Raw genomic sequence first — 25,759 nt, forward strand, 5'->3', positions numbered from 1 at the left:
ATCACTAAAATTTCCACAAAACCCCTTCTGATTTTTTTTTAAAGAACCATACATAATGTTACATGGAACATTTGCATAGAAGTATATTATGTTTATATAAGATTATTATTATAAGAGAATCAGACGTAATGGTACATTTGTTCTTTTGTTTTAAAACGTTAACATTAGGTAAACAATCATCTTATGAATAGAATAAGGAAAAATAAAACATTCAATATACTATCAGAATGGGTTTTGTGGAGATTTTTTAGAAATTTCACAGATTGAAATCATGAGTCAGTTGAAGCTAGACCACCATTGAAAACCTGGAAGCACTGGACGGCCGTTTCGTCCTAGTATGGGACTCCTCAGCAGTGCGCATCCACGATCCCGCACCACGTGGGGCTCGAACCCAGGACCTACTGGCTTCGCGCGCGAGCACTTAACCACTAGACCACTGAGCCGGCATCCAACGGTGTTAATGTCTAACTTCAACCAATCCACGAAGTTGCGCCACCGTACACCATTGTCTTCAGTGAGTTCCTATCTCACAACAGACCTAGTGGTCTAGTGGTTAAGTGCTCGCGCGCGAAGCCAGTAGGTCCTGGGTTCGAGCCCCACGTGGTGCGGGATCGTGGATGCGCACTGCTGAGGAGTCCCATACTAGGACGAAACGGCCGTCCAGTGCTTCCAGGTTTTCAATGGTGGTCTAGCTTCAACTGACTCATGATTTCAATCTGTGAAATTTCTAAAAATCTCCACAAAACCCATTCTGATAATAATCAACTGCTCACTAGTGACTGACTTCAGGAAAAACTCCCGAAGTTCTAGTGAGAAGCCGTTACCAGTGGAGTTCAACCAGGTCTGTTGTGAGATAGGAACTCACTGAAGACAATGGTGTACGGTGGCGCAACTTCGTGGATTGGTTGAAGTTAGACATTAACACCGTTGGATGCCGGCTCAGTGGTCTAGTGGTTAAGTGCTCGCGCGCGAAGCCAGTAGGTCCTGGGTTCGAGCCCCACGTGGTGCGGGATCGTGGATGCGCACTGCTGAGGAGTCCCATACTAGGACGAAACGGCCGTCCAGTGCTTCCAGGTTTTCAATGGTGGTCTAGCTTCAACTGACTCATGATTTCAATCTGTGAAATTTCTAAAAATCTCCACAAAACCCATTCTGATAATAATCAACTGCTCACTAGTGACTGACTTCAGGAAAAACTCCCGAAGTTCTAGTGAGAAGCCGTTACCAGTGGAGTTCAACCAGGTCTGTTGTGAGATAGGAACTCACTGAAGACAATGGTGTACGGTGGCGCAACTTCGTGGATTGGTTGAAGTTAGACATTAACACCGTTGGATGCCGGCTCAGTGGTCTAGTGGTTAAGTGCTCGCGCGCGAAGCCAGTAGGTCCTGGGTTCGAGCCCCACGTGGTGCGGGATCGTGGATGCGCACTGCTGAGGAGTCCCATACTAGGACGAAACGGCCGTCCAGTGCTTCCAGGTTTTCAATGGTGGTCTAGCTTCAACTGACTCATGATTTCAATCTGTGAAATTTCTAAAAATCTCCACAAAACCCATTCTGATAATAATCAACTGCTCACTAGTGACTGACTTCAGGAAAAACTCCCGAAGTTCTAGTGAGAAGCCGTTACCAGTGGAGTTCAACCAGGTCTGTTGTGAGATAGGAACTCACTGAAGACAATGGTGTACGGTGGCGCAACTTCGTGGATTGGTTGAAGTTAGACATTAACACCGTTGGATGCCGGCTCAGTGGTCTAGTGGTTAAGTGCTCGCGCGCGAAGCCAGTAGGTCCTGGGTTCGAGCCCCACGTGGTGCGGGATCGTGGATGCGCACTGCTGAGGAGTCCCATACTAGGACGAAACGGCCGTCCAGTGCTTCCAGGTTTTCAATGGTGGTCTAGCTTCAACTGACTCATGATTTCAATCTGTGAAATTTCTAAAAATCTCCACAAAACCCATTCTGATAATAATCAACTGCTCACTAGTGACTGACTTCAGGAAAAACTCCCGAAGTTCTAGTGAGAAGCCGTTACCAGTGGAGTTCAACCAGGTCTGTTGTGAGATAGGAACTCACTGAAGACAATGGTGTACGGTGGCGCAACTTCGTGGATTGGTTGAAGTTAGACATTAACACCGTTGGATGCCGGCTCAGTGGTCTAGTGGTTAAGTGCTCGCGCGCGAAGCCAGTAGGTCCTGGGTTCGAGCCCCACGTGGTGCGGGATCGTGGATGCGCACTGCTGAGGAGTCCCATACTAGGACGAAACGGCCGTCCAGTGCTTCCAGGTTTTCAATGGTGGTCTAGCTTCAACTGACTCATGATTTCAATCTGTGAAATTTCTAAAAATCTCCACAAAACCCATTCTGATAATAATCAACTGCTCACTAGTGACTGACTTCAGGAAAACTCCCGAAGTTCTAGTGAGAAGCCGTTACCAGTGGAGTTCAACCAGGTCTGTTGTGAGATAGGAACTCACTGAAGACAATGGTGTACGGTGGCGCAACTTCGTGGATTGGTTGAAGTTAGACATTAACACCGTTGGATGCCGGCTCAGTGGTCTAGTGGTTAAGTGCTCGCGCGCGAAGCCAGTAGGTCCTGGGTTCGAGCCCCACGTGGTGCGGGATCGTGGATGCGCACTGCTGAGGAGTCCCATACTAGGACGAAACGGCCGTCCAGTGCTTCCAGGTTTTCAATGGTGGTCTAGCTTCAACTGACTCATGATTTCAATCTGTGAAATTTCTAAAAATCTCCACAAAACCCATTCTGATAATAATCAACTGCTCACTAGTGACTGACTTCAGGAAAAACTCCCGAAGTTCTAGTGAGAAGCCGTTACCAGTGGAGTTCAACCAGGTCTGTTGTGAGATAGGAACTCACTGAAGACAATGGTGTACGGTGGCGCAACTTCGTGGATTGGTTGAAGTTAGACATTAACACCGTTGGATGCCGGCTCAGTGGTCTAGTGGTTAAGTGCTCGCGCGCGAAGCCAGTAGGTCCTGGGTTCGAGCCCCACGTGGTGCGGGATCGTGGATGCGCACTGCTGAGGAGTCCCATACTAGGACGAAACGGCCGTCCAGTGCTTCCAGGTTTTCAATGGTGGTCTAGCTTCAACTGACTCATGATTTCAATCTGTGAAATTTCTAAAAATCTCCACAAAACCCATTCTGATAATAATCAACTGCTCACTAGTGACTGACTTCAGGAAAAACTCCCGAAGTTCTAGTGAGAAGCCGTTACCAGTGGAGTTCAACCAGGTCTGTTGTGAGATAGGAACTCACTGAAGACAATGGTGTACGGTGGCGCAACTTCGTGGATTGGTTGAAGTTAGACATTAACACCGTTGGATGCCGGCTCAGTGGTCTAGTGGTTAAGTGCTCGCGCGCGAAGCCAGTAGGTCCTGGGTTCGAGCCCCACGTGGTGCGGGATCGTGGATGCGCACTGCTGAGGAGTCCCATACTAGGACGAAACGGCCGTCCAGTGCTTCCAGGTTTTCAATGGTGGTCTAGCTTCAACTGACTCATGATTTCAATCTGTGAAATTTCTAAAAATCTCCACAAAACCCATTCTGATAATAATCAACTGCTCACTAGTGACTGACTTCAGGAAAAACTCCCGAAGTTCTAGTGAGAAGCCGTTACCAGTGGAGTTCAACCAGGTCTGTTGTGAGATAGGAACTCACTGAAGACAATGGTGTACGGTGGCGCAACTTCGTGGATTGGTTGAAGTTAGACATTAACACCGTTGGATGCCGGCTCAGTGGTCTAGTGGTTAAGTGCTCGCGCGCGAAGCCAGTAGGTCCTGGGTTCGAGCCCCACGTGGTGCGGGATCGTGGATGCGCACTGCTGAGGAGTCCCATACTAGGACGAAACGGCCGTCCAGTGCTTCCAGGTTTTCAATGGTGGTCTAGCTTCAACTGACTCATGATTTCAATCTGTGAAATTTCTAAAAATCTCCACAAAACCCATTCTGATAATAATCAACTGCTCACTAGTGACTGACTTCAGGAAAAACTCCCGAAGTTCTAGTGAGAAGCCGTTACAAGTGGAGTTCAACCAGGTCTGTTGTGAGATAGGAACTCACTGAAGACAATGGTGTACGGTGGCGCAACTTCGTGGATTGGTTGAAGTTAGACATTAACACCGTTGGATGCCGGCTCAGTGGTCTAGTGGTTAAGTGCTCGCGCGCGAAGCCAGTAGGTCCTGGGTTCGAGCCCCACGTGGTGCGGGATCGTGGATGCGCACTGCTGAGGAGTCCCATACTAGGACGAAACGGCCGTCCAGTGCTTCCAGGTTTTCAATGGTGGTCTAGCTTCAACTGACTCATGATTTCAATCTGTGAAATTTCTAAAAATCTCCACAAAACCCATTCTGATAATAATCAACTGCTCACTAGTGACTGACTTCAGGAAAAACTCCCGAAGTTCTAGTGAGAAGCCGTTACCAGTGGAGTTCAACCAGGTCTGTTGTGAGATAGGAACTCACTGAAGACAATGGTGTACGGTGGCGCAACTTCGTGGATTGGTTGAAGTTAGACATTAACACCGTTGGATGCCGGCTCAGTGGTCTAGTGGTTAAGTGCTCGCGCGCGAAGCCAGTAGGTCCTGGGTTCGAGCCCCACGTGGTGCGGGATCGTGGATGCGCACTGCTGAGGAGTCCCATACTAGGACGAAACGGCCGTCCAGTGCTTCCAGGTTTTCAATGGTGGTCTAGCTTCAACTGACTCATGATTTCAATCTGTGAAATTTCTAAAAATCTCCACAAAACCCATTCTGATAATAATCAACTGCTCACTAGTGACTGACTTCAGGAAAAACTCCCGAAGTTCTAGTGAGAAGCCGTTACCAGTGGAGTTCAACCAGGTCTGTTGTGAGATAGGAACTCACTGAAGACAATGGTGTACGGTGGCGCAACTTCGTGGATTGGTTGAAGTTAGACATTAACACCGTTGGATGCCGGCTCAGTGGTCTAGTGGTTAAGTGCTCGCGCGCGAAGCCAGTAGGTCCTGGGTTCGAGCCCCACGTGGTGCGGGATCGTGGATGCGCACTGCTGAGGAGTCCCATACTAGGACGAAACGGCCGTCCAGTGCTTCCAGGTTTTCAATGGTGGTCTAGCTTCAACTGACTCATGATTTCAATCTGTGAAAATTCAATATACTACTTTTGTTTATTTATAAGGAAGATATGGTATTGTATTGTAAAGAGATGGATTGAAAGAGAATAACAGATGATTATGTAAAAACATATAATTAGTTGAATTAACGATGTGGATAATGATTTGATATTTCTTATTGTACATATTCTTCAGTTTGGATGTAAATATATATTCATTTATGTATGAACATTAAGTATGGGATATGGCAGATTCATTCAACTGATGAGCTGCAAATAAAATAAGAGGCATGTCTTAGATTCTACAGTCACGTACATTATATACATTATATCGCCTGTTACTCCCACCCGATTAAACTCCACTGGTCACTGCTTCTCACTAGAACTCCAGGATATATACCTTGAAGTCAGTCACTAATGAGCATATGTTGATTAGTATCAAAAATAGTTTTGTGGAGATTTTAGTTATTTCAACAGTTAAAATTATAAGTCAATTGAAACTTTTCCATAGTGGTCTAGTTTCAATTGATTCATGATCTCAACTATTAAAATGACTAAACTCTCCACAAAACCCCTACTGATATTGTTAAGACCCGAGTTATACCCAGTAGATTAATTATTGCTTGATATGATGGAAAGAAACGTCAATTTTCGATGGAATTACTCATTATTATGAGTTTTATTGAATATTACATCCATTTTGATTCAACATGAGGATCATTTAGTTGTTTTTCCAGTATGATATTTTCTTTCTTATAATATACGATATTCTTGCATTCACTTGACATGAACTATGCTCAGTAAGTGATTTGTTATAACTGAGTATGTGATCTAATCCTAATTATTAATCAGCATGGGTGTACATTCAATATATAAACCAGTGTATTTTAGACTATATTCGATTCATTGTCGTCATAGTGTTTGGGGCTAATAAATCTTCACTTATACTAGTCTTGTGTCCTTAATTTCACATCGCGGGAATTGCCATGGTCCCTCGTTCCGAATATGAATGACCAGCGCTTTTTTCCGGCATAGCAATCAGCGACGACCAAACACAACAGATACTTACAGTGTTATATGAATTCAATTGAGTGTCAACAAAAGAAGAAAAAAAAGAAAAGAAAAGAAAGAATGAGCATAACTTCATTTCATAAACAGATTTACTTTCAGAAAAATATCCTTAAAAAAAAACACAATTTCAAAATAATAACAAAGAATTTCTTTCTTTCTTGTCTAATATTGTTATATGAGTATGTTTTAATGTATATACCACCATTATGTATGATAATGTATGTATATAACCATAAATGCATCTGTTTGTGATTTCATATCCATATAATGATGACCATAATCATAAGACAGAATTGAATATTACATAATAGATCATTAGAAATGACAAATAATATGATATAACAACAAGTATTATAACAGTTAAATGAACACAGATACACACACACACAAATAAACACTTAAGAGATTGTCATATGTAATCATCCAGTTGTATAGGAACAAGGAATTATGTCATCATCATCATCGTCATCATGTGTATATATATAGATCTGGAGGTAGAAAAATTCAATGATTAAGTTATCAAATTACACTGATCTATTAAACAATTATACATAAATGCATATTCAATTAAGTTTTGTACATAAATTGGTTCATGATTTCAATAATTTATTGAAATGAATTTTCATAATAGATCTTCTTTAAAACTGGATCTTAATGTACAATAATAGAAAAGAAAAGAAAGTATTTATACGTTTCATTGAAATATTCTTCATCCAAATTCAATGTGATATTCCTTGTATATCTTCTTGATAAAGTGTTTAACTTCTGTATTAAAAAAATGCCAACATCAGATTACATAATTGATCATTTGTTAATTTGATTCATCGTTTTTACGATTCACTGGAGGAGATGCTGAATAACCTTTAATAGGTCTGTTAAAAGAAATGATGTAAAAACAAAAATAAAAGAGGAAATATCTTTTTTAGCAATATCCTTTTCCAGTCATTTAGTAAAGAAAGAAAGAAGCAATATGCATTTAATTTTAATAGTTGAGATCATGTGTCAGTGAGAAGCACTGACCAGTGGAGTTCAATCGCCTTTGTTGTGAGATAGTAACATACTGAAAACAATGGAGGATGTGTCGCTTAATTTCGTGGAGTAGTTGAAGTAAGACATTAAGATCATTGGATGCCGGCCGACTCAGTGGTCTAATGGTTAAGCTCTCGCTCACGAGACTGATAGGACCTGGGTTCGGATCCCGCAAGACGAGATCATTTATGCGTACTGTTGAGCAGTCTCACAATAGGATGAAACGGTCGTCCAGTGCTTGCAGGTTTTCCATGATGTTCTAGCTTCAATTGGCTCATGATCTCAATCATTGAAATTACTATAATGTTCACAAGACCCCTTCTAATATGTATTTAGTTAGTTTATTAGATAGTTCGGCGAGACTATAATTTACGGATGAACTAATCAGATATAAGATAACGAGTCAAGAACTTTGGCGCAAAATTCTTCCATGCATTTGGTTAAAGAGTTTTGTTATCGTAGCTGATGTCAGTTCGTGATAAAAACCCTAGATCTAATTTTTAACCTTAACCATCAACTGTAGATGAGAATTCTAACCGCTTTATAACCCTCATTTAGTCCTAATCAGTAGGTCTCCATTCTCAAGGTCACTTTAGCGCCGCTAAAAGGTCGTTCATAAATTAAAGTCGCGCCGTTAGTTCAAACCAGAAAATTTACCAGTTTTATTAAATAATTATTGCATGAAATGTAAGTATTATCTTTTGATATTGTTGTTAATAAGTTATAAGAATTTTGTAAATATATCAAGCATAATTATAAATATTTGTAGAGGTAATTGAGATCACGAGATCTGCTTATTTAATAGATCGTTTTATCCACCACTAGATGCAGGCATGCGCGAGATCATGGATCAATTGGAGTTAGACATTAATGCAGTTGGGTGCCAGCTCACTGGTCTACAGGTTAAGGCATCTACGGGAGGGACCGAAGGTTCGAGTCACTCATGAGTGATCGTGGATGCATACTGCTGAGTAGTCCCATACTAGTACGAAACGTCCGTCCAGTACTACCAGGTTTTCAATGGTGGTGTAGCTTAGATCGACCCGTGAATTCAAAATGAAAATACTACAAACTCCACAAATTCCCATACTGATCATCATTTTTTTACGATTACAATCCATAACTTGAATTTTTGTTATGTTATCAAAAGAGGTCAATGGAAGATTAAATGAAGAGTTGACAACCAGTGATTTGTCATAACTCAAAGAAAGTAACTCGATTAAAAAATTATTTATTAAGAGATTATACTACTGAAAGTTATCTATAAAATTCTTGGATCATTTACATATAAGATCAAGTGATCGATACTCAATGAAAAGTAAACAATAATAATAATAATAATAGTAATAATAATAGACACCAGTACACTATCAGTGGAACGAAATAGTAACAAGTACATGAACAAGATGACACAGAAGTAGTTACTAGTCATGAATGGTGAACAAATGCTCAGTCTCGTAAAGCTTCTGTGTAAGGATTATCAGTGTTACGGTAACTTCGTAGGACATTTTAAACAGTGTGAAAGAGATATGTTTTGGACTTTATATTTCATATGTGTGAAATATATCGTAAAATGTTGCATTCATGAAGATAGTCCTAAGGACGATGACATACTATTATATTTATTTTGAAATTAATTTAGTCACAAGCTTTTCAAAACTCTTCTACGACAGGAGATTAAAACGCTGAAACCTTTACTTTTCATTTTATATTAGAATCCGAGGTGAAGTTACATTGCCACTCTGTATCTTAGATAATGATTAAGCTATATTAATATTTCTCATATTTTCATTCTATTTCATCTCTGAAACAAAATGGTTTGAAAACTGTGATTAAATGAATTCAGGGTGAGATCAAGTTTATCTCATTGAGTAATGAACGATTGGGACACTTTACACAAACATCTACTATCAGCTCCATAGGTGAACACATTCAAAGAGAAGCCGGATCTTTACTATAAAAATTAGTTCACATCAAAGGACTTATTTATCTTTATTATCTTTATTTATTCATCTAGATTATTTGAGGAAAGTCAGTTTTAAAGTGGTAATATTCCTTAGAGGTAGTCTTTCTTATTTAGAAATGACAACAGTACTACTGTTTTCACGTCTTTATCTAGATCCTTTCATGACAGTTAACATTGTCTATTTAAAAAATGTAAGAAACGGTGACTTACTCATAAATTTAAACTTGAATTAACAACAAATTAATATAAATAAAACCAAAACGAACATTGATGCAGAATAGTATGAATTGATTATATTTGGTAGTTACTCATCAGCTGCTTACAACCAAATATATATTAGAAGTTTACATTGAGGTAAGATATAGTTTGGAACAATTGACATAAGTGAATATAAAGAATTGAAGGGCCGGAGCCTTTGACTTAAAGGTCTGATCCACAAGGCAGTGAAGCGACGTCAGGAGATGCAGTCTCGTGGTAGCTGATGACCAGCGATTGGTTCATACACCAATTGTTCCTTTAGGATACTGGAGCCCATGTACACCATTGGTTTGGAATTAGGGTTTTCCAACTCCCCTAGGTGGATCCTCCATATCCACCAACCCAGTTAAATTGCCGGACATTCGCTTTTTGTCCTTTTTATTTTGTAAACAACACACGTGGTACTGGAAGACGGTGAGTAGGATTTACTTGGCAGTGGTTGTATGCACGTGGCAATGTGAGGACATTTCGAGAGGGAGAGCTGATTCTCCTCACTCTCGGTTGTACCAGGGCATTCGGACGCAATTCTTTACATTTACTTATGTCAATTATTTCACACTATATCTTATCTCAATGTAAGATTCTAATATATATTTGGTTGTAAGCAGTTGATGAGAAACCAGCAGGTATAATCAATTCATATTATTCTGCATCAATGTTCGTTCTGGCTTTATTTCAATTCATAAAGGGAACTAATTGCATGAAATTAATAACTATTCATTACTTTCTATATGATCCTATAATCTGATTCATTTAAGAACTATACAGCATATCGTACTAGATTCTTTCTTATTCTACTTTTCTGATTTATCAATGTGTTAATATTTTAACTTTTCAGCATAATAAGGGTAATAATAATGATAATTGATCATTGGAATTTTTCAATTATGAACATTATCAAAATTACGAAATAGCATGGATACTATTAATGGTGTAGGCTGAATACAAGCAACTATAATAAATCATTACACCGATACTGATATGTGAAACCAATATCATACAATCGAATTATTCAATACTAGTCCGTTAACAAATCCTGTTTTAAATACAACTGTTATATCTAGAGCTTAGATTCTTAATATATTGTGTATAACTTGAGCACCAGGATTCTAGAATACTCACAAGTCGTAAATGAGAAGACAGAGAACAATTGAAAGGAATGCTATTCCTAGCAGTGTCAATTATGGTACAAAACTGTCAGGTATTTATAGTTTTTAGTAGAAACGAAATCATTATCATAGCCCTCTAATCCGCATACAGGGGGTTATTGACATTTGTCCAAAAGGGAAGCTACATTTAGGGATTCTGAAATATTCTTTCAAAAAACGATTGGATAGAATATCTTCAGCTGTTTCTGAGCTTCTTAGCGTTGATCAGTGCACCGTCCTCACAACAATATGAAAAATGTGTCTAACCTTTAGTCAGATATACCAATCTCTTGCTATTTGGAAATATTAATCATTTCAGGTAAATCATTTTTAGTACTTAAGCATGGTATTTATATACATATATCTGCTTAGCAACCAATAACGAACCGTTGGTTAAGTTTAATGTTCAACGTTTTACAAACACATGTTAATTGACTGTTATTTTAAAACTGTTATAAGTAGTGTAAACCTTTAACAGTTTAAACATAGAAGTTATTAATTAGTTCCTACTTATTTATGAATAATTGTTTTTGCTCAAAATAATAAGATTATTTTTGTTCTCTTATTTCTACCATTTGGTTTTAGATTTTCTAAATGAAGACTAGGAAATGGACAGGAAACTTATAGGATAAGTTCTATACAGGTTTAACACTTGTCAGTTAGGTTTTAGCATTATTGAGGAAACTTCTACTAGATATCAGGATCAGATAAGATAATGTTACATTATCGCTTTGCGATTAAATGTTGTAATTATCTCTAGTGTACAAGCGATTAATTGAAACATCTCTAGTGGTGAGACGAAATGAAGTATGATTTTATCTCACAGAAAGTATTAGATTTCTCTGGATTATTGATATATCTTCCTGAAATGTGTAAGCTTAATCTCTTGTTTGTTGTCAGTCAGTTTAACGACTTAACATCAAATAGCGAACCTCCTTATTATGTCACATAGTCTAGTGACTATATTACTACTAGATCGACAAAATTCATCCTCATGAAAGTGGATTAAACAATGTGATATTATAAGCAAAGATGGATAGTGGCTAGCAGTGGAATCCAGGACACGCGTTTCGTCCTGTTTGGGACTCGTCATCTGGATGTACCTGCATCTCCGAGTTGATGTTCACTCTGGGACTCGAACTCAGTACCGTTCGCTTTAAACGCCATCGCGTTATCCACTTAGCTACTAAGTTCTGATAGCCACTTACTTGTGCAAAGGGGTGAAGTGAATGTGACATTAGTTACTTGAATAATTTCTAAGTTGCATTCATTCTTTTTAAAAAGAACTGACTTGTTAAATAAGGAGATATATGACATACTAACCTTTTATTAATCAAATTATTTAATTTAGAAGAATCGTCACTAATATTCATGTTTGACAATAATCGATCTGATAAATCATAAGCACTTTCTGCTGTTATATCTAATGGTAAACTTGCACAAGGAGGATGTAATATTGGTGATAATGGTGGAGAAAATTGTACTTGTCTTGTCATTTCATAAGGAAATTCATTATGTTGTGTAACACGATCAAATAATAATAAACTAGGTGGTGAAAATATTGGTGCTACAATTTGTTTCTCTGTTATTGATGTCATTTGTATATTTGTATTTGATGAATTCATTGTTACAGAGGATGAATTAGTTATATCAATAGAATCAGAATATTTATTATTCGATATGTTTAATGTAGCAAAATTTGGATCAAGACTATGCCTATTACGAATGATATAATCTGGATTTTTATTATGCAATGATAAAATATCATTTGATCTTATTTTATTATTATTATTATTGGAAATCGATTCATCCGATGAATAATCAATATTACCAGATAAGGTATTACATGGTTCCGAATTCTTAATATTCACATTACTATCTGGTGTATTAACAATAACAGTATTATTATTTACTGTTGCATCATTTGCTTCAATATTAGTTATCTGTGATGTAACCATGGTATTGATGATTTCATTTGAATGATCATCTTCTTGTGAATGATTATCACCTTGTTCTTGATCTTGTTGTTCTAATTGAATTGTTTTAGATTTAGTTAATTTTTTCAATGATTGTTCTACTATATTCTTTTTATCAATCATATTTGTTTCATAGAAATTAGTTGATTTATCATTTGTATCTTTGATACTTAATGTTAAACTAGTATTTATATAATCATCAGCTATAGATGTTTGATTAGGTAATTTATTTTTAGCATTAATTAATTTACTATGCTTATTTGTATGTTGATCCATATCAATACCGTATAATTTCCGTTTTAATTTCTCTTGAAATGCTTGTTGACTATTACGTAATTTTTCAATCCATCTTTGCTATAAGAATTAAATAATAAGAATAATAGTAAAGTCTAAAAAAGAAAGTATTTGGTTAACGACATCATATAAACTGAAATAGATAGTGTAATGGCTGGTACATATCAATCCCATTTAGGTTATTCTAGACCCTGGACAGATTAATCTCTTCATCTTTTTAAACAATATTACGAACTTGTTGAATATTCGCTTACTAGGCATGACTTTTTTTAATGATCGTATGTTGGATGCCGGCTCAGTGGTCTAGTGGTTAAGTGCTCGCGCGCGAAACCAGTAGGTCCTGGGTAAGATTCTCGCAGGGGGCGAGGTCGTGGATGCGCGCTGCTGAGGAGTCCCATACTAGGACGAAACGGCCGTCCAGTGCTTGGAGGTTTTCCATAGTGGTCTAGTTTCAATTGACTCATGATTTCAACCAGTGAAATTTCTAAAAATCTCCATAAAGCTCATTCTGGTCGTATGTATGTTAATTACCTGCTCTATTCATGATATTTCTGTAATTTAATTTTGTTTGAATATAAATATTAGGTCACGCTTGATTAAAACAAGTTGGCTTATTCGTCTTCTCTATTGCGCATTACTATGTCTTGTTTTGTTTCGTTCTCTTCACTTGGTTTCTTTTAATCTCTAGTTGGATCAATAAGTGTATGAAATATACGTATTCAAAATGTGATCTTCTATTCGACTTACTTTATTCCATTATTCTCTAATATGAATGAAGTTGATAAAAATATACAAGGATTGTCGATATGTATATATATCATGTCACTAAAATGGTCTACAATCGATAATGAAGATGATATGATCGAAAAAGTTATGATTATACTTATACTGAAAACGTTTTGGATTATTCATGTGTCGTTGTTGTTGTTGTTGTTGCTGTGTTAGACTGAGTTATCACACCTAATACTTTAATATTCATTTCTGCTACAAACATACCTCAATGTACATATCTCTTTCATCTTCACATCTTTACAAATTAAATTTACGAATTTACATTAGTTTGGCCGTATATATATTTATTTATCTAGTGTTATGTCCCGATGAGTATAATGAATGGTAACTGTTGGGATCCTTTTATGGACTAATACTATATGTATATTTTATCGTATAGTTTATAAGTAACTAAACTATTCATTTTCCAGTTCCTCTGATTATACGATTTATTTTGACTTATGAACTATTATTATACGATTTACTATTCTTGAGTTCTGCTCAGTCTATTAATAACAGTCTCCCATATTCACAGTCACTTTTGGCTCGATGTTGTACAAATGGTATTTTCTATTTTATGGTGTGATATGGTCTATTTGATTTGTATATAAACGTAGTATGTTTGAAATAGCTGATTTATATCGTAGAGGCTGAGATTGGTGTTCTGGATATAACAGGCAGAGCTAGGCAGGAAGAAGGACCGATAAAGACTCAAGTCTGCTCGTATGAGTTTTATGCGTCATTGGTCCGGTCGATAATTCACTGTTCTCTAATTGACGATATCATTTTAAAAAAAGCTACATAAACAAACTAGAGTTAAATAAATTAGTGTAGGAAGTTTGTGGGAATGAATAAATCTCATGTATTATAATAAGAACATCACCGGTTTTCTAATGAATGTTTAACTATGATCGAATAGAAGTTTGATTGAAGATTAAAATGATTTCTTTGGAAAACCATTTCAAAATATTCAAATTGAAGTGGATCGAATTATCCCGTTGTTGACAGTTTGACTGGATTTTCATCAGTCTTGGTTGTCATACGTCTACCCTCTGCGGATTGCTTAGATACAGCGATTATAACATAATTGAGTATAAAAATGTATGGAATATGGCTAGCAGTAGAATACAGAACGTGTGTCTCGTCCTACTGAGACTGCTTGCCTTCATGTATTTCAATATATACTATTAAAGGATAAATTTCTTTCATATTCGAGAGTTGACAGTAACACATGTACTCAGTCTTTAAATAGAATTATAGAGTTATTGGATTTCGTAGAAGAAATTTCACTAATAGCATTGGATAATGTATGCCGAACAGCTTCATACTAGGAAGAAACCGCAATCCAGCATTTCATGATATTCAATGGCATTTCAGTTAACATAAAATGTCGATTTCAGTTTAAATTTATCACCTGAATCTACCTCACTAAAATGGGTAAGATAACATAATGAATAATTGATTGTATGATTTAATATTGGAAGATAAGTAATGGACATACGGTTGAATTACTCATCCGTTATTACGATCTGAAATAAGAAGTGATTAAGAACATGGGAACGCTTTGTAATGACTTTAAGCATTTTATCAATGAAGAATGTAATTTGTTTCTCATATTCTATCAAAGTAACGATAATGTAGTGCATTAAGTGTACGATGAGAGAAGACCATAAAAAATAAACAAACTAATATTAGTATAATTGGCTTTATTCAATATTCTACTTTTTGTACAATATAGTATTCCCAGCACAAAGTATTTCAACAAGTTTCCTGACAATAAATAGTGGGTGGTCAACAGTTGGATATTTGTAGTTCAGGAATCAACATCTGAATAATGCACATTGTTTTCGCGGAATATTGCCATCAACTTGTTGAAATATCTAGATAACAGGTAAAGGGGGCCCAGATATCCAAACATCCTAATTACACATCATCAGGTTAGCAACTAAGCTTCTGTCTAATTGTTAACAAACAAGACAAATCATTCTGATAAATATTCTTACAGAGAAAAAACATAAGCATTCTATGAAAATGCTTACTTACCTTATCTAATTCATTTGCTGCTTGTAGGGTGTAAACACCTGTAATCTGTTGAAATCGTGTTATCAGAACAAGTACAATAGCATTTCGTAATCCATTAGCTATATATATTACAATGTGTAATGGAAAAAACAAAACAGATTTTTCAATGGATTAAAACTTAATAGTTAATTATATATTATATAGAGGATACTTGTCAACATAAGTTTAATTATCAAGTATGTCATTGCAATGAATATTATACATTAGCATACATAGACAAACTACGGTAGAAAAAGTTCATATGGAATTGAATAGTATAATAATAATAAACACTTGGTGATCGTAATTGGGATTACATAAATTAAGTGTAAAAAAAACGTGTGCTTTGTCGGCATGCTTGTGTAGGCGTCAGTAACAAAATATAACAAACACAGAAATAACCATTTAAATCATCATCATTTTTTTTTAATGGGGAGGAATAAAGTATTGCAATAAAGAGAGTTGGGCTAAAAGTGGAGAAAAAGAAATGTTTGAGTTTAAAACAAACTGAATTGATAATATAAAGTTATGATAGATAAATAGAAAGGAAACAAATTAGTATCTTTCATATTTCCTTTCATATATAATTGATAAAGAATCATCTCAATGTTTTGCAAAAGCTTTACTTATAGATCATGTAAAACTCCAAATGACTGGTGTGTTGGGTAGAAACAGATAGAAACAGGTGTCTACCACAGTACAATGGAAGATGGTCGCGCGATTTCGTGGATTAGTTGAGCTTAGACATTAACACCAATGGATGCCGGGTCAGTGGTTCAGTAGGTTAAGCGTTCGTGCGCGAAACTGAAGGCCCTGGGTTCGAATTCCGATAGCGGGATCGTGGGCGTGCACTGCTGAGGAGTCCCATACTAGGATGAAACGGCCGTCCAGTGCTTCCAGGTTTTCAGTGGTGGTCTAACATCAATCGGTTCATGATCTCAATCAAAAATCTTATTTCTTCATTTGATTGTCAAAAGTGTTTTATAATGCACAGATATTACAATACAATCTTCCAAGATTATTCTAATATTCAATTCATCAATTAAAACAAATATTGGGTAATTTACATTGAGTTCTGCATTTGTCCTACATTTTATGTTTTAAATTTTACATTACTATTATTTCGCAATATGTAGCTGATTAATACATTTATCTAATCTTTCTAATTTAAGCTAACAGACAAACTAATAGAATGGTGGTTAACAGTGAAATCCACGACGCATGTTTTGTCCTATTTGAGACTCGTCAGCTGAATGTACCCGTATCGCAGAGTCGATATTCACTCAGGAACTCAAACCCAGTACCGTTCCTTTCAAATGCCATCTCATCATCCACTTAGCTACTGAGTCTTGATAGCCGCTAGCTTTTGTAATGAGGTTTGTTTGAATCTTAAAACAATACAAAATTAGTTTAAAGTAATAGGCTTTAAACTGAATAGGCAAACACCTAATGATAATTTCATTCAATATCTTTATAAAAACTGTTACACGATGACGTACAGTTCAATTTGAGGGTAAATGTATGTTTATGATTAGACAGATCCATGTTCACTGGATTAGTAGTCTTACATTTATCCTTTGTTGGTGAAGAAGATTTGTAGCTCAGGTGGATGATTTTGATGGAGTTTTGTTCTCTGAGCTAGATGATTTAATCCATAAAAAGTATAATGTATGGTTTAGTAAAATGTTCTTTTTTATAAATTTGTACTTGGCGGTATAATGTTTAGTTATTTTATTATTATTTGAACACATAAATATTGGTACGAGAGGGCACCAAATATATATGCGCCACACAAAACAATGAGAATTCGAAGAGAAGGAAAAAAAGGTGAGTAGCATAAAAGAAGAACAATAACGAACAGACTAGTGTAAGGTAGTGTAATAATAATAATAATGGGGGAGACGGAAAGGTACAATCAGAAGAGATCTTTCAGTTAAGGGAGAAGCAACCACTTTTTATCAAGAAAGTAAAAGAAGGTTACAGCATGATCGCCATTGGCTTCTATTCTGACCCATATCTGATAACGTCTCTAGCCACTGTGTTGCACCATCTCTCGGTTCCCAGCCAGGGAGTCGTGAAGGACCATTTCAATTGAACATAAGTTTTAATATTTAATAGCAAAACAACTTTTAAAATATTAATAAAATCTAAAGCAAGTAACTTGTTATATTTAACTTATCTGTGGATTATTTTAGCGATTATTTATTATAATTATCAAGCTTAACATTATTATCATCAATAATTAGATCAAATATAGATGCTTAACTCAAAAAGAATCAGTATAATGACATGGATCAATTGTACAGTATAAGGGGTTTTTACAGATTATTAGATCTGATCATTAACACCATGAACTATCCTTAGTTAAGTAGTAATAAAAAATCAGGAAGTATTGAACTTATGTGTATCTTTTCAGTATGGAAGTTCTCAATAGTATCCATCTAAAACCTCACTATGTATTGAACTTAATATCCTAAGTTCTTGTTATCAAACAAAAACGAAATATCTGTCCAATATTTTCTGGTTTTTGACGATTGTGTAACTAAAGATATAACCATGAGTTTAACATAGAAATGAGATAAAGAATAGCTTGGGAAAATCAGTTCGAAGATTATTCATTAACTATCCATGTGAGTTTTTTCATCATTTTTAATTGTATATGAAAGTAATAAACTGTTCCCAAATATATGTGAGTAAACAGTGGTGTAAATTGACATCTAATCAACCAATCTTTGAACGTTAGCACTTTATAACAAACCATACCCCAGCCCATGTATCTCTGTTTTATTGATATAACCTTGAAATAAGTTATGAATATTACTGACAAACATTATACTTCCATAAAGTTGTTAAAAGTAAGCACTTCAGTAATAATTCCATTATCAACAACTAACTAAAGAAGGCTATAATTTGATTTGAAATAGTATGGATTATCCTGTTGTTGATATTTTTGACTGAAATTCTATCAATCTTAGGTTGCATATGGGGATCCTGTGCCGATTGTTTCGACATAGTTATTATCAAGTTGATTTAAATTAGATTGATCAAACCGAATTTAAAAGTATTAGTAACCGAACAATGCAAACATTTCAAACTGAATTAAATCTCATACCCACTGTACAAGCGAGTCGTTTGAGTTCGAGTGCCAGAGTGAGAATCAACTCTTTGATTTGGTAGATACATCTAGCTAAGGAATCTTAAATTAGACAAGTAAGAATTAGTGGATTCTAATGCAAAGTACATTCTATCCATTCTATAAATAAGCTGTGGTAAATGTAAAATGGCATGCCGAAAATCCTAAGCCACTGAGGGCTTCCCACATATCGTCACACATATATAGGCGTCTTAAAGAGTTCCTATGATTCATACAATGATAAAAAAAGAATAATGATTAATACAACTTATGTATCTAATACACATAAGTTTTCATCATTTGAACAATATCTAATTAAAGAAACAAGACCCTAGAAATATGTTTTAAATGAATGTTTCTTTAAATGAACTACTCAAAAGTCGTATGGGAAATTGTTATCTGATAGATTCAATTAATGAAGATAACTTTCAATCAGTATAGATTCATACAGTTATTCATTATGCATCCATGTTATCCATTCAACATCTCAACATATGCATTATTAATGTTTTCTTACAACTATTGATTATGTAGTATTTTTTAGACACTCAAGATGGAATCACACACACTTTTAGGTTACTCAATTATAATGGAAAGATATCATACTTACTTAATTATTTTTTTTGGTTAGCGTTTTTTAGCGAGTTAGTTTTCTACGGGATGAGGTCACTAACCGCACGCCCAATCTTTCTCCTTTATCCGGGCTTAGGATCGGCAGTAGCCCAAGATGGGCTCCAGGCGGAAAGATATCATAACTATAAACTAACTTTATTTCATTCTATGGAAAGGTGAATCACGCAATTATCTTTTTATTTAATCTAAGCGTTGGTGACATTTTACTTCTATTCTTCGAAATAACAATAAAATCCATTTCATACAATATAGTTTCAACCATCTTTTCATTTAATCCGTTGTTTATTGATGGTGTGATTTATCAGTATATGGTTGTGAAGATTATTACGTTTTTGATTGAGATCATGAACCGATTGATGTTAGACCACCATTGGAAACCTGAAAGCACCGGACGGTTGTTTCGTCCTATTGTGGAACTCCTCAGCAGTGTGCATCCACGTCCCCGATCACGGGATTCGAACCCGGGGCCTTCAGACTAACGCGTAAACACTTAACCTCTAGATCACTGAGTCGGCATCCAACGGTGTTCATGTCTAACCTGGTTTATATGTGATGTTTTCTAAATCACAATGAAATTCTTATCACATCATAAATGCTTTTTATTTTGATATAATCTTACCATTGTCTATCTATAAATTTATGGACATTTATTATCATATGACCTAAAATAGAACAAAACAACACTTTATCGCTCTTAGGTTTACAAAAGTTCTACATTGCTTATCAGTTTATGATAAACAGGAAACTTTCATTGGTGAGAGATTTTCTAACTGTCATTATCAGGTGATTAGATTAGTAGCGTTTCATATTATCATAAGTTTACAATAATGATATAGGACGTAACGTGAGTTAACACGGCATATTTTATGAAAAGCCGAACATAAAGAGAAGTGAGAGAATGAAATATACAACACAAATTTAATTAAAGAATAAGATGTTTATCTAAAAAGGTAAATTTTAATCATATACCGTGAGGTGATGTGACTTCCTCTTTGTCATATCTTTAGTTTATCTAGATCTGTTTCTTTAATGATAGAAAGAGTTTCATAGGTTACCATAAATTGGGGTACCATATCATAAAAATCTATATTGCTACATGACATTATTTATGATCATGCTAATCGTATTATTGATTAAATATAAATTCCAAGTGTTTTTCTAATTTACAGATACGTTTATAGACTTGGTAATAGACTCTAGCATTAAAGTACAGTAAGATGGTGACCTAGTCACTGGAAACTAGGAAGCGCATCTACCCCTATTCGTATCTCGTTAGCTGAATGTGTCTGTCACATTCCAGAGGTGATGTTCACTCCAGGACTTGAAGTCATTACTATTTTATTTCAAATACCATTGCATGATCCATTAAACTGCTGAGTCTAAATAGCCACTACCTTGTGGACTTAAATAAAAACAACTTATTATACAAATCTGTAGTTTACAAAAAAGGATTAATTTAATTTATAAAAGGAGACAACACTAACTTACCGGTTGCTTCAACAATTCCTAAATCATGAATTGTAAAACGATCAAGCGCTATCACTTGTCTATAAACAACAAATACTCCACCTTCTGTTAGACTACGACCAGTTAAAGGATTCTCTGAAAATGATTTCTAAAATAATACAAAGATCTATTCAATTTATAATTATGTTAAAAACTTCATTGGAATATTTCATCTTATGTTTATTACGGTATTTAATATTAACAAATGTTTAAGTGAATATCAATTTTGGTTTAAATCAACATATACTACTTTATAATCAGTATACTACTTTCATAATGAAAACTTTATATAAATAATAGTATTCTACCAAATGTATATAGCTTTTATTGGCTTAAGATCTGACTCCAGTTAGATCAGACAAATGATTATTATCGAAATATACATTCTGATTATTCTTGTATATGATCATCAATTTAAATCGGGCTGGTGAATGACGGGATTTAATAAATTAAATATGAGAATGTATGTTTCAATACGTATAGTTTGTACACTCATTACTTTGGACAGATAATCAGAGTGAAGAAAAGAGTGCGAAGCAAAATGATGCATAGTGAAGATTGTATGTAAGCTAAATCTATTTGACCAGGCGTTAATCAATATTTATAGCCAGATAAAATAAGTTACAGACATCTGATGAATGGGATAAGAAGTGTACACATATACGCTCATATATAAAGTCAAGGTTGATAAGTGGATAATTACCAAGATCAAAACGTGACTCAAGAAGGATGGATAAATTGACATGTTCAGAAGTGAGAATATGTTATATGGGCTTAACACAATAACCGACACCACAAACTAAGTAAGCTATTGCCTGATAGTGAGTCTATTAACTAAATAACAGTAATGATCTGAACGAGAACATTTTTATTTGTTTATATTTTAACTTAAAACAGTCAAGTATAGTGACAGTATAAGAATGGGCTACTTCTTATTAGGAACCTAGTGAAGGTTATGATACATAGAAATGAAACATGTGCTTTAAGGGGTTTGATGTATAAATGACCTAAATGTAAATGGATGCCAATACAGTGATTACTACGACTAAGTATTCCTAGGTATACCTAAAGGTATTGGGTTCGATCTCTAGAGGGTATGTGACTGCATACTACTGGAGAGTTCTGTGCCATCAGGAAATTGCTGTCCAGTGATTCCTGGTTTTCAATGCTACCTCAGCTGAAATCAATCTTTGACAAATATAGCCTATAAATAAAAACAAAATTAAGTTTGTGTTTTTAGTGCGAAATCATCTCCAACTTTTTATTTTTTTTCTAAAGATGACAATCAAGAACTGTAAGAGAAATTCTTTCGTGAATACTAAATACATATCAGGGTGGAATCTAAATACTAAAACAGAAATGTTAAGTTTAAATAACGTGTTATCCTCTCTAGCTATGATATGTACTTCAGATTTGAACTTTTGATATTTAATCTCAGGCCGATGACATTTACATATGCAGACTACAATGACTAAGCGTAACTTACGAAGCATTATATATTATCAGGATAGATTGTGTCCTATGAGTGGAAAAGTGATAACTTGGAAACTTACAAAACAACAGTTCATAAAGGTTATTGTGAATAGTTCTAAGAATATTTGACATTTTCTCATATTTTATTCAATGTCTTATTAGTTTAATTAAAATAAACAATTCTTAGCATCAAATATAAGATAATACAACAACTTCCTATTTTATCAATAGAAGATAAGTTTAACTAAGATATAAGATGGCGGTTGGAAGTAGTCAACTGGAAACCCTGTTGGTTACCTCTAACCACCATCTTATCTCAATATAGTGCACGCAATATCGAGTCACTTAAACTGGTGGCCATATTGCAACTTGGTCGATAGCGTTCGATCTGAACTAAGAAGGACCTGACATACATGACATTCATCACCTCCGAGTGTTCAATCAAATGTAAATTAACTAAGATACGATATCACTCAGTTATCATAATGAATATTTCTCACCAGTTTTACATTTAATACATTTTCTAAAAAAAAGTAATGTACTCGATGTACAAATTCCATTGTGAGTGACTATTGAATTTTCAAGGGACAGACTTGAAGAGAAAATATGTCTACAACCGTATTAGTTTAACTTAAATTCATGATAGACTGTAAGCGAACTATAAAATGATACGGTTGCAACCGGTTGTTATACAATTTATTCACTTTAAAAGAAAATATAAAATAAAGGAAACTTTATTGAGATATTTATATAGTTAAAAAATAAGAGGCCCACGATTTCTAATGGGTTACCTTTTTAAATCCTACAACATCAGTTGTAAATTATTGAAATAAATAAAATATTGGACTCCTCGGCGGTGCGTACGCACGATCCCGCATTCGGGACTCAAACCTAGGACTGTTGAGTAGACCCATACTAGGACGAAACGGTCGTCCAATGCTTCCAGATTTCCAATGGTAGTCTAGCTTAGTGATAAGTCGTGTAGGTTGAACGCTATAAACGATTCCTAAGCTATTTCGGTAACCCGCAGTCTAGAACTACACAGCGACTTGAACTCCAGAGAGAAGACACAAGAGTGAGAGAAAACACTTTATTCCAAGGTTCATTCTAGTACAGAAAATCAAGGGTATTTATAGATGTTGGCGTCTGTTAAATCAGCATCACATTTCAGCCAATCCGTTAACGTCATATTATGCTACCGACCAATGGTTGCACGCCACGCTGGAATTCTCGAACGTTCCATCATACTCTGATTGGCTAGGCCCTTCGGCTCCTTTTTGGGCCTCTGGAGGCTCCGTTGAAGTTCTCCGGAAGCCGACCCAACACCTCCCCCGAATAAGATTTCTTTCTGGGATCTACTTGTAGTTTGATAACTGGATTGCGACGGCGTCCCATTATTCTTGTCGTCTTCCTTGTCCAAGGCTTCTTTTCAGTGTTCCCGGGCATTTGTGGCATTGGTGCGTCTAAGATTAAATCTAACGGGAAAATCGGCCGGTTACTTCGAGTCTGCACCGTTCTTTTGTCCTTAAGCGTTTGATTTGTGTGACGTATACATGTCCCAAAAGCTCCTCGAACTCTGTACAGTACTCTTCCCAGTTTTTGCATAACTTCGCCCGGCTCCCATCGGTTCTTCCCGATGTAGGATTTGATGTAAACTTTGTCGTCAACACTGAAGTTTCGGATACTTGGACCGTGACTGCGCTGATCCACTAATTTGGATGGCAACATGGCATCGAAGACGGTTCGAATGCGCCTTCCAAACATGGCTTCCGCGGGAGATTTGCCGTCTTGAACATTTGGGTTCGGGGTGGATCTGTATGATGTTAAAAATTTTGTGATCACCTGCCCAGTTGTCCCTTCTCCTCCCCCTTTCAGTAATGCTTGTTTAAAAGTGTCCACAAAGCGCTCTGCTTGTCCGTTTGATTGTGGATGATAGGGTGGAGAACGAAGATGAGTTATTCCGTTTGTTCGACAGAAATGTTTAAACGATTCTGCGGCAAACTGCGAGCCGTTATCTGTCACTAAGGTCTCTGGTACTCCGAAACAACTAAATAGGGTAGACAACTTGTGGATCGTTTCTGACGTTGTACAATTTGGCATGATATATACTTCCGGCCATTTAGTGAATGCATCTACGATAATTAGAAACATTTTCCCTTGGATTGGACCGGCAAAATCTGCGTGAAGTCTTACCCAGGGTCCTGCAGGCGTAGGCCAATGCTGAGGTTCGCATTTCAAAGGATTTTTAGCTGCTTGAATGCATGACGAACAGTTACGACATTTATTCTCGATATCTTTGTCCATTGACGGCCAATAAGCGTAACTACGAGCCAAAGATTTCATTTTATTGATTCCAGGATGACCACTGTGAAACTGCTTGAGAACCTTGTGACGTAATAGCTTCGGAATAACAATTCGATCACCGAACATAATACAGGAGTCAACAACCATTAGTGAGTCCCGTCGACGAAAATATCGCAAAAGTTCTCCGTCAAGGCGATTGTTTGGCCATTTGGTCGAGAGATAGCATTTAACTGTGCTCAGTATCTTATCACTTTCAGTGATCTTCTTGATAGTTTCAAAGGTTACTGGGAGTCCATTAACTGCGTCATCCAACACGCGATGAACTTCTTCCTCGGCTTTTATATTTGCTACAAGGGTCTCCTCTGGGGCATTTGATTGGGAGCCTATTAATCTCGACAATGCGTCAGCTTGCCCGAAAGCGGTAGTAGACTGATACTTGATCTTGAAGTCGTAACCCAGAAGTGTGGTTGCCCATCGTTGGAGTCGGTTAGCTGTATGAACAGGAATTCCTTTCTTCGACCCAAAAACTGCAAGTAGTGGCTTATGGTCTGTTATTAGGGTAAAATGTCGACCATATATCATCTTGTGGAACTTTTTCACTGCAAAGATAATTGATAGGGCTTCTTTCTCGATTTGGCTATAGTTCCTTTCAGTCGTTGTCAAAGATCTGGCAGCGTGTGAGATAGCTTTTTCAGACCCATCAGGAAAAATGTGAGAGATAACTACGCCCACTCCATAGTTAGAAGCATCTGAAGCGACGACTATCGGTAGAGAAGGATCATAATGTGTCTTCCATCTTTATCTATTATGAACCCAAGGTACCGTACTTGCTGCATATAGAAGTCACACTTTTCCGCTCGGAGGCGAAAACCATAATCGGCTATGCGTTCTAGTACCTGGTCCAGTTTCTTCTGCAGGTCCGTTTTATCTACTGCCGTAATTATGATGTCGTCTAAGTAAGCTGCTGCCCCTGGAATACCTTGTAACATGGTGTCCATAATTTGCTGGAAAATAGAGGGCGCTGTCTTCACCCCAAA

General features: G+C 36.2%; 1 protein-coding gene across 2 annotated transcripts in view; it reads right to left on the reverse strand.

Annotated features, from left to right (window-relative positions):
• Positions 1-5,063: 5,063 nt before the first annotated feature.
• PLEKHG7_1 overlaps positions 5,064-25,759 on the reverse strand; it is a 176,991-nt gene continuing 156,295 nt past the window's right edge. The window contains exons 14-17 of one of the 2 annotated variants that reach the window (XM_051213017.1): positions 20,928-21,054; positions 15,656-15,753; positions 11,895-12,901; positions 5,064-7,042 (exon numbers count right to left, since the gene is read on the reverse strand). In XM_051213017.1, coding sequence (XP_051068952.1) covers positions 6,982-7,042; positions 11,895-12,901; positions 15,656-15,753; positions 20,928-21,054 — 1,293 coding nt within the window. In that variant the 3' untranslated portion in view covers positions 5,064-6,981. The remainder of the gene's footprint in view (positions 7,043-11,894; positions 12,902-15,655; positions 15,754-20,927; positions 21,055-25,759) is intronic. The other variant, XM_051213018.1, reaches the window with a different exon arrangement.

Source organism: Schistosoma haematobium, chromosome 3 (assembly GCF_000699445.3).
Source record: "Schistosoma haematobium chromosome 3, whole genome shotgun sequence".
NCBI lineage: Eukaryota > Metazoa > Platyhelminthes > Trematoda > Strigeidida > Schistosomatidae > Schistosoma > Schistosoma haematobium.